The sequence below is a fragment of the Panthera leo genome, chromosome A2 (genome assembly GCF_018350215.1).
Source record: "Panthera leo isolate Ple1 chromosome A2, P.leo_Ple1_pat1.1, whole genome shotgun sequence".
NCBI classification, from domain to species: Eukaryota; Metazoa; Chordata; class Mammalia; order Carnivora; family Felidae; genus Panthera; species Panthera leo.
The window spans coordinates 138,956,481-138,973,271 of record NC_056680.1 but is presented as its reverse complement, the minus strand read 5'-3'; the positions used below and the strand labels follow the sequence as shown (position 1 = coordinate 138,973,271).

Genomic DNA, 16,791 nt, shown 5'->3' with positions numbered 1-16,791 from the left:
TGAGGGTTTCGAGTGAAACTCCTATCTCAGCTAAAAATCTTTTAATAGCTACTCCTAATCCTGAACCATTTTTGGCCTCAGTTAATATGTGTTAGGAATGTAATTAACCTATCAGTATCAGTAGTATGTTAACAGTTATAGACTAAACCTAGTATTGAAAGACAAAAAAGAAAAGATCAATCTCATTATTCTCGCTGTAGATTTTCATTATAATGAATCCTTTGTTTTATTTCTTGAAAATCCATTGTATCTATTCCAAGACCACATGTTTGAAAAAAAATTTTTTTAGTCTGATAAAAAAACAATTTTTTAATGATTACTTATTTTTAAGACAGAGAGAGAGAGAGACAGAGAGAGCATGAACCAGGGAGGGACAGACAGAGAAGGAAATACAGAATCCAAAGAAGGCTCCAGGCTCTGAGCTGTCAGTGCAGAGACCAATGGGAGGCTTGAATTCACAGACCAGAGATCATGACCTGAGCAGAAGTCAGATGCTTAACTGACTGAGCCACCCAGGCTCCTCAACAATTTTCTTAATTAAAAGAATTTCGCAAGTCCAATATTGTACAAACTCAAAAGTTTGGGAGGCCTTAACATATTCACTCTCATTTTTGTCTAATATCCATTTCTTCATCAAGATACTTCAGTTATAGCTCCTGTATTTCTTTCCAATTATTTCCTTTCTTCTATTTCCACTGCTTTCACCTATTCTTGCCCTCTTGTAATCGCTACAGTGCAACTTGAGTGATTTTTATTATAAAAAATAAAACGTGAATATAATGCTGATGCCCAACACCATCATGGCTCTTAGGATACAGGCCAAAACCTTTGGGATGGTCCACAGGGCCTGGGCTGTCTGGCTTCAGTTCTGGGCATTCCAGTCACTCTGGCCTTCTTTCAGGGACTGAGAACAAACCAAACTCCTTGTTTCAGGATGCCCCCTCAAATATGCCCCCTTCTGCCTGAAATTCTAGTATGTATCTCTCTCTGTGCGTGTGTGTGTGTGTGTGTGTGTATCTCCACATACCTATTATTGAAATTATCACACATATGTATACTAACAATACATTTTTAATCTTATTTCATTTATGGCACCACCCGCCTCTCCTCCAGCCCAGACAATTTTGAAGCAAATCCCAGGCATATTATGAAAGGCCCTTTCTAACTCATGCCTATCCTCACGATCTCTACCCAAGCACCACCTGCTTCCCTCATCTCTCTGCCAGAGTAGGTCATATCTGCCTGTCTCATGTTGTCTTATGTTCACTAATACAGCACTTCATAATGACTACTAACTTACTCAAAGTTTTCGGAAAAACTATAGCATTGTATCGGATTAAGAGGTGTAATGATGGTGTCAATTAGAAGATGGCACTGTTCAAAGGGAGAAAAATAATCTGAGCAATTGATGGAAAAGCCAATCAATAAAATTAAAAATATCCCCAAATTATAGCAGTAAATATTTTCTTTGAGATTTTCATGTGGTTATGTTATGGGAACTTGGTTCCTGCCTTGGATATACTTATATAGATATTACTGCCCTTAAGGACTTCAAGTATTTCCTTTTAGGAACACATTTTCCCTTATTACCTCCCCTAAAATGGTTTCTCTTCATTTGACATAAGATTGTTTATCTTAAAAGTAAAGGATCTTGTAACCAATTTTTGAGTACTCTGTTTATTAAACCTGCTTATGAGTGATATTATGAGTGATAATTAGATAGGATATACAATATTACTTCTCTTGACCACATCACCTGAAATCAGAAATACATTATACAATTAGCACATCTTAAATTATCTTTCCCTCACTGGGTAAATAATCTAGAGAGAGAAAATGATTGAGTTAGTGCCTCTATAGTTCCTCAACAATTGAAAGGACGTGCTTGCATGTGATGTCATTTCTAATTTCCATTGGATGTTTCAGAGGACTTCTAAAGACAACTGCTAACCTTGGTAGAAAGTGATACTGTATATCATTCAACTGCTTCATTTGTCTAATATGGTATGTGCGAAGTGGCTGTTTAGAAAATATCAGTTGAAATAAGAAGTTCAATTATTTTTTTCACCTATACCAGGTGACTGAATCTGGGGCAGGACATTTTAGCAGTTGTGTGATATATGAAAAATAAGTATGTAAAGATTCCGGTTACACTTATACTGACATCTCTAGAGCATAAGACTTATTAAAAGTTAAACTCCAACCTAGTCTTTTAACCACATTTGTAATACATGTGTTTTAGCATTCAAGTATCTGACCAAGTTAAAGATACAGCACCATCTTATGGATATTTCTATATTTGTAAAATCTGGAAATGCAAAAATCATTTCAAGTTTGGGAAAGGAAATCTTTACCAGAAAAAAATTGTAGAAGGAGAATATTTTAATATAACAAGGGAAAATGATACGGTATTGAATAATCTGAATATGTGTGTGTGCATGTATGAATGTGTGTGTTTGTGATGGCATATTAAATGAAGGCACAAACCGAGATTTGTAATTCTTTTTCTTTTCAAAATTGTGAATTCTGATAAAAAGAAAAATGAACACCTGTTCTTACAATCCAAATTCATAACTTTGTGAAATAAGACATGTAGCCCAGAATCCTATCAGTCTCTAAATGACACTGAAATATCACTGAGTATCAACCTTGCAAAGATGCTTTCAAACTACAGAACTATTGAGAAGTAGAAGCATGCTTACTAGCTATGAGTCACACTTCCTAAAGAATTCTGAGAAGCTTAGGTGATAATAAACCTATTTAACTATCTGCTGATACTACATAACTGGTAATAAAGTCTCCTTATATTTATCTAGTATTTAAATGTTTTCACAAGTGATTTATGCCCATTATTTTGTTTAGATTTTAGATGCAGATATTTTTGAATAATTGCTTAATAGAACTCTTATTATTGTAATGTAGAACACAAAGCCGGTTTAAGGAGATTACAGAAAAATTGATGAACAAAACTCCCCAGTTAATGGTTAAGGTGTAGTCAGATACGTATGGTCCACCAACTTTCGTTCACTTTAGTTATCAAGTATGGGCCTGAGGCATTACATGATTTACCGAGTTCATATTTTATAGAATGATTCCGCTCTAAAACACAGATTCAGTGATTCTTAGATTTTTGCTGCCTTGATCTCTATGGTATAAGCTTTGGAACCTCTTAGAAAAACAGTCCATGGATTTGATACACTTTGCATACAATTTTAGGGGCTCTAGACCCCCTGGAGTTCATCCATACTCTATGATTTTAAATAATATTCTCCTTATTTTATTTTATTTTTAAAATAGTTTTTAATATTTATTTATTTATTTTTGAGAGGTAGAGCATGAGCAGAGCAGGGGCAGAGAGAGAGGGAGTGAGAGAAAACCCCAAGCAGGTTCTGCGCGCTGTCAGCTCAGAGCCCCATGTGAGGTTCAAACCCACCAACCATGAGATCATGACCTGAGCCGAAATCAAGAGTGCGCCGCTCAACCAACTGGGCCACCCAGGTGCCCCTATTCTCCTTATTTTAACATTTATTTATTTAGGTCCTATTTTGATGAGTAAAAGCCAGGAACTTAATTGCAAAAATATGAAGTCTTGTGATGGAGAGGATCTATAATTTTTACAAACACACAAACACACTCCTATTTGGTTTTAAGTCATTTCCCCCCACAACTAAATTACATAAAAAGATCATTGTAAATAAAGAGGTTCTTATTGGTTTATTTTTATATATATTTTATTTTCATATTGTTTACTTCAGAGTGAGATGTGAAAATATGATGCTGACTACAAGTAATATAGAATTTTTAGTTTTATCTGCACAGAATAGTATAGTTTCTAACAATGTCCTGTTAGGAATCATTTTTTTATATAATGTAGACTCTTGAATCTAAATTTCTAAATTTTGTTTTAAATGTAAACTTGTCACCAATTAATAAAATTAAGTTATCCCTAGATGTCCACATTAGTAGAAAAAATATGACATAGTTGAAAAGTTCTAAGCATACCATATATATCTTTTTTGTTCAGTTCTTAGATATAGATAGGTATTTTATGACTTAAAAGAAACCCAGGGAAATTTAATAGCCTTATAATAATAATATGTTTAAGTTCAGATTCAAGGCATAATATTAGATATTAAATTACCTTTTTTATGTTATCAAATGGAGAATTATCCCTATATAAAAATTACTTTATTAATATTCCAGAAATATCTTGCTAATTTAATACAATGCTTTAATTTTTGAGAGAGACTGCATAAAATTTATGAAAAATTTATATATATGATAATTTAAAATATGAATGAAGACATTTTCACAATCTATATCTTTAACTGTAATAAGATCCACGGGATATATTTGTTCAACATGGTATAATACCTACTGTATTCTAGACAGAGAGAAGAATATTTGAGAGTGAATATTTAATGGGTAACAACAATGTTTTAGTTGTACAATAGCAAAATTAGAAACCTAACCCTGAAGACGAAGCATACTCAAAATACGATCCTTAAACCCCTGGGCATCCCTAAGACCCTAACAGAGAGGTTGAAAATTTTTTCATGTGAATACAAGATGTTATTGGTCTTGTTCACTGTGTTGACATTACATAGCTGCTGTAGAAACAATGGTGGATCATGCTGGAACTTTAGCGTGAATCAAAGCAGTGGCTTAAAAAGCCACTAATATCACTGTGTCCTTCACCTGCAGACACTCACAGAAAGAAAAAAAAAAGCCAATGTCACTTAAAAATATTCCTGATTGGGGCACCTGGGTGGCTCGGTCGGTAAAGCATGCGACTTCGGCTCAGGTCATGATCTCACAGTCTGTGAGTTCAAGCCCCGCGTCGGGCTCTGTGCTGACTGCTCGGAGCCTGGAGCCTGTTTCCGATTCTGTGTCTCCCTCTCTCTCTGCCCCTCCCCTGTTCATGTTCTGTCTCTCTCTGTCTCAAAAATAAATAAACGTTAAAAAAAATTTTTAAAAAATAAAAAAATAAAAAAATAAAAAAAAATATTCCTGATTAAGCAGTAAAAAGATAATGAGTTTGTTAAGTCTCAACCCTTGGGCATACACTTAAAAATATATTCTGTGAGGTGAAATGAGATGTTCACATAAAACACTTCCACTGTATATTGAAATACAATGTTTGTCTGCAGGAGAAGGAACTGTTTGAGTTGCAAGCTGAACTAGCTGCTTTTTCATTGAACGCCATTTTTACTGGAGAGATCAACTTGACAAACAAATTATAACTATTCAGACTTCGATAACTTGGGAGGCATTTCCTCAAACATGAGTGAGGTGAGCTTGTCTCCACTGACAGTATTGTTACCAGTTATAAAATTCAAGCCTTCGAATGAAAATTAGAATTCAGAAAACCTCTGTCTGCAACTGTGAGCTTAATAGTTTTCTGGTACTCAACGACTTTTTTGATGTTATTGCTGGTTATTGACAAATGTCGTTTTTTGGGTGCTATGTAATTAAATAAAATGTGCCAACTTTTGGACAATCTAGATTATCCAATGAGCCAGTGTAAGAAAGTTTTACTGATGTGGTTTTAGATTCCATAGTGCAATCTTAAGGAAACCCCCACTTATTGAGTTTGGGTATAATATCAAAGTAGCATAACCACAGTTACAGAAACAGGGTATTAAAATCCTCCTTCCTTTGTCAACTGCATATTTATGTGGGATTGGATTGTCTTCATCTCTTTCAAACAAAACATATTTCAACAGGTTGAATGTAGAAACAGATAAGAAAATCTACATGATTTCTATTAAGTCAGACATTAAAAAAGATTTGTGTAGTGGAAAATAATGCCACTCTTTCCACCCACATTTTTATTTTGGAAACACAGTTCTTTTTTCCATAAAAATATGTAATTTATGTTACATAATAGGTTTGTTACTTTTACGTTTAAATGAATTAATAAAGAACTGTTCCTAAATTTTCTTAGTTTTATTTTTCTAATATTAAAAATACCAATAAATGTAACCCGCCTAACCAAGACCTTGTGGTCCTTAACAACTTTTAAGAGTGTAAGTGGGTCCTGAGAACAAGTTTGTTCAGCACTGCTACAGACCAGAGTAATAGTAGTTAATAAAAATATATCTTTATTTTTCCTATGTAACGTAATTTAACTATCACTTATAATTGTCTTCAATAAAAACTCTGCTTCAATTTAGTTTAATTTTTTTGAGCATTATTGTTGAAATGGTGTAAGTTTTTTTTTACAGTAGTAGAATTCTCATCTCTTGAGTAAGACATTGGTTGAGTTTCTAGTCCATCGATGCAATGCTCTCTTTACAGTGTCCTAGTACAGTGCTTAATGTAGAATAGGCACTCAATAAATATTATTGATTGGCAAAAAAATGTGTTCAGCAACAAAGTGAATATAACTTCAAGAAAGCTATAAAAGGTAGATGGGGGAAAAACCTGTTATTGCTTTATCCATTTATGAGCATAATTCCTACGTTTTAACATTTAAAATACAAACATCTTTTCTAGGCTAGATATCTGCTTCTCTAGAAGAGCATAATCACCACATGCATTATATAACTTGAATTAATGTAAGACTTTTCTCATGACATTTTGAGCACATAGGTCACAATATGTTTCTACCTTTTTTTCTCCTTGTACTTTACAACCAGCTCATTTCTGTTACCTCCTCCAAATTTCCACCAAATGGAAAATTAAGAACAAAACTATAATCAATCATTAATGAATGTCCGCAGATTGACTAGGAACAGAAGAAAAGTAGCTTCTTCTTGTGCGTCAGACCTTCTTATAAAAATTATGAAATCTTTAGGGTGCCTGGGTGGCTCAGATGGTTTGACGTTCCACCCTTGATTTTGCCTCCAGTCATGATCTCATGGTTGGTTCATGGGTTCGAGCCTCACATTGGGCTCTGCACTGACTGTGTGGAGCCTGCTTGGGATTCTTTCTCTCTCCATCTCTCTGCCTCTCTCCTGCGCTCTCTCTCTCTCTCTTTCTCAAAATAAATAAACATTTTAAAAATTTATGAAATCTTTGAGATCTTAATAAAATACTTTAACACATATTTGGGGGTTTCTTTAGTCTGGTTGTTTCAGGACAAATAATTTAGAAATACAAATTCTAAGCTATGTAAAACCCAATAAAAATGCATAGAATCATTTACTATGTTATCTACAGTTTGTTTCTTAAACATTTTTTAAACGTATATTTATTTTTAATAGAGAAAGAGAAACAGACTGCAAGTGGGAGAGGGGCAGAGCGAGAGGGAGACAGAATCTGAAGCAGGCTCCAGGCTCTGAGCTATCAGCACAGAGCCCAACGTGGGACTTGAGCTCACAAACTATGAGATCATGACCTGAGCCGAAGTCAGATGCTTAACTGACTGAGCCACCCAGGCACCTCTCTACAGTTTGTTTTTATAGTTCTGTGGTTAACAGTGAGCCAAATAATAAAGCAGTTATAATAACAACAGCAAAATACTTGGCATTCACTGAGAATTTACTCTGTATCAAATACTTTTTTAGTACTTTACGTCCATTATCTTGTTTTATCTTTACAACAATCCTTTGACTATATCTTGTGTTTATGTGCATGAGTCTGTGTATCAATGTTGACTACTCGTTTACTGGTCAATTTGTGCTAATCATTTGCATATATTTTACCCATTATCTATAAAAAGTGGAGTCCTGGAACTGTTCTCCACTAGGACTCAAATTCTAACTAGAGAGGAGGAAAAAGGGAAAGCTAGGCAAAGAGAGGAAAGGGATTTAAATAAAGTTGCCAGGAAGATTATTGCCTCATGAGATATAAATATTCATCTTCAAATTTGTTGTTTTTATCTTACTTCTGTAAATGCATAGTCTTTTTTCTTACCTGGGCTTGTGAGTTGACAGTTTTCCTGTACATATTTGCAAAACTGGTCCTTCTATTTGACCTGAAAAAGATTCCTCTCTCTGTTGTAATATTATTTTAGTGATAACTAGACTACAAAAAATAATAGACTGTCCAATTCCAAAACACTTAAGGGATATTTTGTGAATTTTTTCTGTATTGCCACAAGAGCATATATTACCATAATTTCTTATTTTGCTCATGTCTGTTTCATATGCATTGCCTCAGGGACTAACTTTTATTGTTTTTATCTATTCAGAATAGTGCAGAGCCTAGAGTGGATGCCCAAAAAAATATCTGTTCAGTGAAAGAATGATTTCATTTGTGACTTAAAAGAGTTAATACCTTCCTTTCAGGTCAAATGCACAAATCAATTCTTAACCAGAAAACAGACCACCTATAGCTATTCAGGTCACACACCTGTTTCCTTAAATATCATTGCCAAAACACATTTTATATTCTATTTCATTACTGTGCATCCATCTTTCCCCAGGATTAAAGGTGTTTCATTAAAAAGCAGTATAAGCTCAATTTGTTTTTATATTCACCTTGACAAAAGTAAAAATGTATCATTGAATAAGTTCAAGTGTATTTTGTGTATTTATGAAATGGTACAAGCCAATCATAGTCTTACGTTAGGCATCATTTATTCAATTATTCTGGAACATCAGCTGATGTTATAATTGCCTGGAAAGCTAATATTTAAGGTAAAATTTGGCAAGAACATCCATGCAAGCACAAAATAAAAAAATGTTAATTAAGAACAACTGAATTCTAATGATCAGGTTGTCTTTTCAGGCTTGTTTTCTTTGAACCATCCTTTAACTGGAGAAGAGGCAGGGAGGGTTCCCCAGAGACCCATTGTTGGCCTTCTCTCTCTGAACATGATTTCTGGACCTTATCATCTATATCTGTAGCTTCAACTAACACCAATATGCCGATGATTCGGCATATTGACAGAATTGAGTAACAGCTTTGCATCTCCAACTGATCTAGGATAGAGTTTAGGATCTCTATGATGGGTTCCTCAAAACTTCATGTTTCTCCAAACCTATGTGTCTTCTAGCAGCCCATATTTCATCTATCATCAGTGAAGTTACCCTATCCTGAGAATCGTATTCTATTCTTAACCTCTTCCTCAGCTCCTCATCCATATTCTATTAATTCCTTTGTCCTTCTCTTAAGCGTCCCTCTTCTTCTTGTCCTCTGTTTAAAGTCAAGCCCTCACTGTTTCTCTCCCCAATTTTTTTTTTTTTTTGAGTAATTTAATTGGTATTTTGTTTCTGGCTTCACTGCCCTTACACTGCTCTGGATGACTCTTAAGAGTTAAGGATCATCTTATGTTGTACCTTACTTAAGCCTTCACGTATAACCCCATTTGGATGCCTGCTGACTGTCTTGCTTGATGCTAAATTTGCCTCTGCCAGTTCTCTAGTCTCACTCCCTTCATCTTCATATGTAACCTCCTCTTCAGGCATGCCAGTTTATTTGCAATTCTCTGAACATGGCAAATAATTGCATACCTTTGCAAACACAGTTCCTCCTGCCTCCAAGTGCCCTCACCCTAATAGCTCTAAATCATTCTTCAAGCCATATGTCAAGCATCCTTCCTTTACTCTGTCCTGCATGAGGTAATTCTTCTCTATCTTACATTATCTTTGGGGATACTAGAATAATCATCAGATTGCAATATCAACATTTATTTTCTGCTTTTTTAAATAAATCATTTTCTCATTTGTCATTGTTTAATCTACACACTTTTAAAGCTTCAAGACTAGATCTTGTTTTTCTAAGTATACCCAGCATAGTATTGACATATGTTAGCTTCTTAAGCGATGTATGTTTAATTAATGAAATCCTTAAACATTGTCTTTGTTGTCTTTTGGATACTTCTTTAATTTATGCCCCTTAAACCATTTTCATCTTCATAGAGAAAACACTACATCTTTTTTTTTTAAATGTTTATTTACTTTTGAGAGAGAAAGGCAGAGAGAGAGAGAGAGAGAGAGAGAATGAGCGGGGGAGGTGCAGAGAGAGAGGGGGACAGATGATACGAAGCAGGCTCTGTGCTGACAGCAGAGATCCTGATGTGGGGCTCAAACTCACAAACTGAGAGATCATGACCTGAGCCAGAGTCAGACACTCAACTGATTGAGTCACCCAAGTGCCCCCACTGTCTATCTTATTCTAAAAATTATTAGATGTTTTCCAGTCGGGTCCCCAAGGCTTGAAGAATCTTTAATTTGGTAACTATTTTTAATAGGAAGAGAATAAGCTATTACATCAAGTAGTATTAACTAATTAATAAAGGAAACAAAAGTAAAGGAAACAATAGTATTAACTAATTAATAAAGGAAACAGTAATAAAACTGTTATATTTAAATTGTACTTTTATGTTGCTAAGTACAACATATTTGAGTTATCAGTTTAATAAACATTATACATTTAGTAAACTGATTTATAATCAGATTATAATAGAAAAAAAGCACTATTTGGAATTAGAAAGGACTCATAGTGTTGAGTCTTTGTTCCCATAATTCTGTGGGAAAGAGGATTCTCTAAATCTCAGGATCCTTATCTGTACAAAGGAACTACTAATAAAAATAAAAAATGAAATAATGTATGTAAAGGGCTTAGTGCAATAGTCCATACAAAGCACCTAAAAGATTAATTGTAATCATCACCATCATCATTACCTGTTATCCAAAGGTTACTTTGATGGCATTAGTTAAGCACATTTACAAAACTTTGCAAAATGTAAATTGTTATGTATGTAAGCATTAGATACTATGACTGAAATGAATAGGCTTATCATTTATGGTTTACCTTGCCAAGAATAAAACATTCTTGAAATACATCAGTTTCTGAGATTTCCTATTCCTTGGAAAGTTGGAGATCTGCCAGCAGTAATGCCCTCAATGAACATTTTATCGCTATGGGCACCCATTAAGGATTGATAAATAAGGCTCCTTAGGAGTAAATGCCTCCTTATCTTTCTACCCCATCTAGGGAGAACGTCAGTAAATGCAGAAGGAAAGCCTGTCTATTGTGTACCTAACTGTGGAAGTGGCTTTAAAAAAGCTAGAACTGCTTTTTGGCCACAGGGTAGACAAGCTCAGAGTCGACAGTGTACCTCCCCCGTATCTCCCCGGCGCTTCATAATCTCCGCGCCAGTCTGGCCATAGTACATTGCATCTTGGGTTGAATGCACTGTTTTCCCTGTTTCCCCCTCTTGACCGGATTAAGAACATCGGAAACAGAAATCACAGGAAGAAACTTCCAGGTGGTTCCACCATTGGGACTGAGAAATCTGTGCAGATAAGACAGGCTTCAGGTGCAGCCTCGAGACGCCCACTTGAGGCCAGAACCAACAATGACCAAGTGTTGTGTGTCCCTGAGCTCCGCAGGCTCCGCCAAATGCTGACAGTGCCGGACAACGGGCGTGTGCTCAAACGTTAGCTGAAGATATGTGTGCACTACACAAACTATTTGAGTCAATCTCATTCCAACCCAGAAAATAATCCAGCTATGTGTGAGCTGAACCAAAGTGCCGTTCCAAAAATACAAAATCTATCTTGCTCATGTGGGAATAAAAACAGTTTAAAAAGAAAGCCTCGCGTGTTTCGTTTTTGGGTTTTTTTTTTTTTTTTTTTTTTTTTTTTTTTTTTTTTTTGTCAAAAACGTTCCTCTGACTTTATAATTTGGACTTCAGCATGAGCGTCAAACAGCAGCAGAGCAGAGCGAGAGACTTTTCAAAGTCTCTCCCCAACATTATTTTGAGGTGAGTGGCTCCCACTTTTCCGCACTTGGGTTCAATCTGGGCATCGGATTCGGGTCTCAGGGATGTTCCGGCCGCTTTCCTCACCTTCGGAGAGTAGGAGCAACTCCACCGCCCCCATCCACCTGCCCTTTAGGAATCTGTCGGGAGAAAAAGCATGGAGGGTAGGGGGTCAAGGTAGTCCAAGCAACCCCGGGTGTGCATACGGAGCAGACACGTCTAGCCCCTCCTCGCTTTTGCAAACTACCAGCCTCGGCACCCGGGATCCTGGGCCCCGGCAGCAGCCGCGGCGCGCGCACGCGTACTCCACGACCCCGCGCCCGCTCAACATTTTATTCCACGTGTTGCTTGTTGTAGGAGCCACAGGTTCCCCACCTGCGTCCGGGAGCTCGGGCCGCCCCGCCTCTGCCCGCCGGCGTGGCGGGATCACGGGGTTGGCGGGTCCCGGGCGGGCAGAGGAATTCACGAGGCGCTCACGTTCACCTCCAACGCTAACTCCGCCTATTTAATCCCGGCGGCTCCCCCTCGCCTCCTCCCGGCTCTTGCCCGCCCCTTTCGCCCTGGTGGTAGGAAACATTCCGGTCTTTAACTCGACGTGTCCGGAAAGCTCTGGCCAGTTTTCCTTTCGTTCTGCGGCCGCTGCTGCCAGCCGCGCGGCTCCCTCAGACCGGCGGACGCGGCTGCCGTGGGTGAGGCGCCTGGGGGCCGCGGGCCGAGCGGCGGGGCGCCCCGAGCACCATGCTGGACCCGTCTTCCAGCGAAGAGGAGTCGGACGAAGGGCTGGAAGAGGAGAGCCGCGATGTGCTGGTGGCGGCCGGCGGCCCGCAGCGAGCGCCACCGGCCCCGGCTCGCGAAGGGCGGCGGGACGCGCCGGGGCGCGCGGGCGGCGGCAGCGCGGCCAGACCCGTGAGCCCGAGCCCCTCTGTGCTCAGCGAGGGGCGAGATGAGCCCGAGAGGCAGCTGGATGAGGAGCAGGAGCGGAGGATCCGCCTGCAGCTCTACGTCTTCGTCGTGAGGTGCATCGCGTACCCCTTCAACGCCAAACAGCCCACCGACATGGCCCGGAGGCAGCAGAAGGTGAGTTGCACGCAGGACTCGGCGCCTCCGGCCGCCACTTCTTCCTCCCCGGAGTTTTCTCCCGGGAGAGCGCTGGGGCGCTTGCCCTCTGCCCTTGTTTAATGCGTGCACTGTTTTTGTCGGTCTTTACGGTTCAAGGGAATCTTTCAGGGGGAATCCCTTCGTGCTTTAGCCGGCTGGGTATCGGGTTGCAGCGGATGCGTCCTCCCCCAGCCCCCTTCCTGTTGGCAGAAGCTGTCAGCTTGGCATCGTGAGACCCGCAGCGCCCGCCGTGCGGTGGTTGCACCCGCTGGGACTCCGCTCCGGCCAGGTCACAACGCAACTTCCATCAACTTAAGTTTCTAAGAGCAGTGGTGCATTCCTGCCCACCTGAGTTCAGCTGGAGCTGGGCTTTTCTGTGGGTCTTAATGATTGTGTAATTAGGCGAAACAGGTGGAATCTGGCCACCCCTGTTAGCTAGAGCAGCCTTCACTAGGGCGAAGGGGTAGAAATTTTCCGCAGGGAATAAAAAAGTTAACGAGCTTGCTTTACTGCTATGTAATGAACACTTCAAATCCAAACCCTGGAGAAGGTACGCAGTTCTTAGAATTGCTGTAGGTTGATAATTCCTGGTCTGGGCAGGCACTATTAATGAAAAACAAAGGATTGGTGCATAACCACTTGGTAAGGAATGCGAGTTTTTGTTTTTGCTTTTTTTTTGCTTTGTTTTTGCATCCCAAAGAGGTAAGGAGATTGTTTCAGGTGTAACGTCTGCCAACTTTAGTTTTAAAACCACATTGCAGGGGTCCGATGTTTTTGTAACAGTGGAAAGTCATGACTCCAATTGCTCTAATTGGGTAAATGAGAACCTAAGAAATCTTATAGAATGCTGAACCTAAAAGGTCCAGTAGAAATCTAACTATCTCCGACAAAATGTGGAGACCCAGAGAGCTTAGAATTTGCCCGAGGCGTATCTGGATGCACACGTGTTTATTTTCTGAAATATCAAGCACATAAAGCATTTCTCAGAAATCCGGGGAGCATTTGAATGGTCTTCTGAAACACCACTGCAGCTTTGAGTACATGCAGTCCTCCCACCATCGTCCTCTATCCAGCCTTTAAAAACACACCTAAACTAAGTAGCTGTTTTGAAACCCTTCACTCTCTGGGAATACTTGAGGGGTGATTCTTTACAGCTGGTGCCGAATTACACCGAACCTTCAAGAACCTAACCCTGTAGGTAATTCAGTCACAGAATGCTAGAGCTGGAAAAGACCTTGGTGTCCTCCAGGCAGACCCCTCATTTCGGAGGTGAGCAGTCTGAGCATCATTTCCTTGGGGGGCATGATTGAAGTCCCCATTCCTCCAGTCAGTTGTGCGTGCCCCGTGATGTTCTTGTGCGCCTTCTATTCTTCCCGTAGGTAGGTACCCTGCTTCCTCATCGTTGTGCTGCAGTCACCTGTTGCTTGTCCACTCCATAGGTCAAGCAGATTTCAACTTCAGTAGTCCTCCTTATGCTAAGTGTAAGTAATTCTTGACCTGTCTAGCCGTGTAAAGCTTCTGAAGGTCAGCCTGTTATCACTTCGGTCATTCATAGTGCATTGAAGCTTATTTTTAGTGTATTAAACTGTAAAAGCGTATGGTGAAACTAAAGCTAGTCCTGTCCAGACTATTCTGCTTTTGTAAAAAGTTACTGGTAGCTGACTTACACTGTGCTTGTCGCATTTTGGTACTGAAACTCCCCTTTGCTTGTTCATGGTTACAGATCTGACTCCTCCCATTTAAATAGAATGTTCCTACAGAAGTTATTTGAACTGCCAAATACGTTCACAACCCTAAGAAAACTATGACCTTACCCAGAGGTTACCAAAACCCAAACAACAAAACCCTGCATCTGATCTCTGCAAAAATACTTGGAAACTTCAGCTCTTTAAATCTTGGGAGCATTGAGTGCTGTCAGATTAACTTCAGTGAATTTTTATTAAGGGGGAGGCCACATAACCTAAATATTTGCCTTATTCCAAAGTCCCCACACTTTTTTTTTTTTTTTTTAACATGCTGCTTCCTAGAGGGAACTGGAACAATTCTTGGCAGTAGGTTTTCTTCTAGGATGGAGTGAAGTGGGAACTTATATTCCTGTGAATTTGATACATAAGTCAATTAATGCCAGAAACTTTAAGTCTCAAATTATACACGTGGGTTATGTAAAAAATCACAGCATAATTGCAAAATCATTAATCCATTGTATGTTTTTTCCTGTATCTTCAAGTAGTCCAACATCTAATAAAAGGATCTGATAGCTTAAATTGTTATTGACCTGCATGTTGCTGTTTACTCCTCACAACTTTGAGAATTTAGAAACTCTCAGATTGAGATCTGAAAGGGTCCTCACTTTAAAAAAAAAAAAAAAAAAAAAATTTATTCACTTTTTGTGAGGGACCTAGCCCAAGCAGGGGAGGGGCAGGGACGGAGACCCAATCCAAAGCAGGCTCCAGGCTCTGAGCTGTTAGCACAGAGTCTGACACTGGGCTCGGACCCATGAACCGTGATATGACCTGGGCCGAAGTCCGACACTTATCTGACTGAACCACCCAGGAGCCCCAGGGGTCCTCATTTTATAAGTGACACAAGAGCCTTCCTCTGGCTGTCCTAGCCCTCCCTTAAAGGGCTGGTGAGTTTTTGTGAACTAGACCTCAGCTGCAGTGTTTTGTTTTCTCCTTACTTAGCTAGAAAGGCCCACAAAGCTAGTTAGGGGTTTTATCCAGGAGTTACTCGAAAGCTTAGTAGCATTAAACTCGGTTGACTCGAACATTGCTTTCTTTGCTCTTGGCTGGAAAACTTCAACTCCGAGGAACAGTGGCCATGTATGCCATTGAGGCCCTGGGACTACTGATGGCTCTACAGAAAATTCTGGAAGTGAGCATCTGGGTCCACCCTAACAGCTTTGCACCAGGTGGTCACATCACTTAATGTATCCAGGGGTTCACACGTGATACCAATATGAAGTAACTGCTAATGGCAAAAGGACTTTAGTTCCGAATAGTGTCTAAGCCTGATGCCTCTTTACCTTGATGACTTTGGTACCATCAGAATGCTACAGCAGTAATGAACTTTGTGTGACTCTCTATCATTGGTTAAGGGTGGGATCGGTATTAATGGCAAAGCAGTTTACCAAATAAGCAAATCCGCTTCATCAGAAGGCAAATCATAAAGGCAATTTGTTGAACCTTTGGAAAAGTAATAGGTGTTCATGGTGACTGGAAGGTAGGGGGACTCTGACCCATCATAACGACTACCACAGCGGGGGGAGGTCAGTATGTTCATTCCTGTAGTTAAAGGTTTAGACTGCAGATCTGTAGGCTTCTAATGGGTGGTTGCACTGTTTTTGTTTTCATTAAAGTTAGTAAAGTCCGATGTTGAAGGAACCCGCTTTTTTAAACTAGAAATCAGGAATTAGAGTAAAATGGTATTTGATAACTTTCTGTGAATCCTAGATTGATGTTCTTGCCATTTCTACATGTATGACCAGTAATCACTAAATTGTGACTTAACCTTCATCTAGAATAAGCATTCCCACCACTTCACATAATTTTTGTCTAAGTTTGAGAAACGTACACAAATGTGAAATTGTGGATGGGGGTGGGGGGGAGAGCAAGCTCCTTAGGTAAAACTGATCAGGAAGAGGGCAAGAATGCATTGTGGTGGAAAGACCTATGGTAGGTGCCTGCCTATAACTCTGCCATCTGAATGGTTCATTACAAAAAGTGGCTACTTTTAGATCTTTGGACATGATGGTCTCTTTTGTTAACATTCTGACTGCTCGGGTGATCCCTAAGTTCAGGGAAAAGAGCCAAATTTTTAAAATTTTCTTTAAATGTTTATTTCTGAGACCTAGTTGGGGAGGGGCAGAGAGGGGAGACACAGAATCCCAAGCAGGCTCCAGGCTCTGAGCTGTCTACACAGAGCCCAACATAGGACTCAAACCTGGAGATCTTGACCTGAGCCTGGGTCAGACACTTAATGGAATGAGCCACCCTGGCATCCTGGAAAAACCAGTTTTCCAAAACAAAGCCCCCATA

The 16,791-nt window shown here is 39.4% G+C and overlaps 1 protein-coding gene across 4 annotated transcripts in view; it reads left to right on the top strand.

Annotated features, from left to right (window-relative positions):
- The first annotated feature begins 12,107 nt into the window (after nucleotides 1–12,107).
- CADPS2 (calcium dependent secretion activator 2) overlaps nucleotides 12,108–16,791 on the top strand; it is a 534,192-nt gene continuing 529,508 nt past the window's right edge. The window contains exon 1 of one of the 4 annotated variants that reach the window (XM_042923260.1): nucleotides 12,108–12,733. In XM_042923260.1, the coding sequence (XP_042779194.1) occupies nucleotides 12,395–12,733 (339 nt within the window). In that variant the 5' untranslated portion in view covers nucleotides 12,108–12,394. The remainder of the gene's footprint in view (nucleotides 12,734–16,791) is intronic. The other 3 variants (XM_042923255.1, XM_042923240.1, XM_042923248.1) reach the window with 3 other exon arrangements.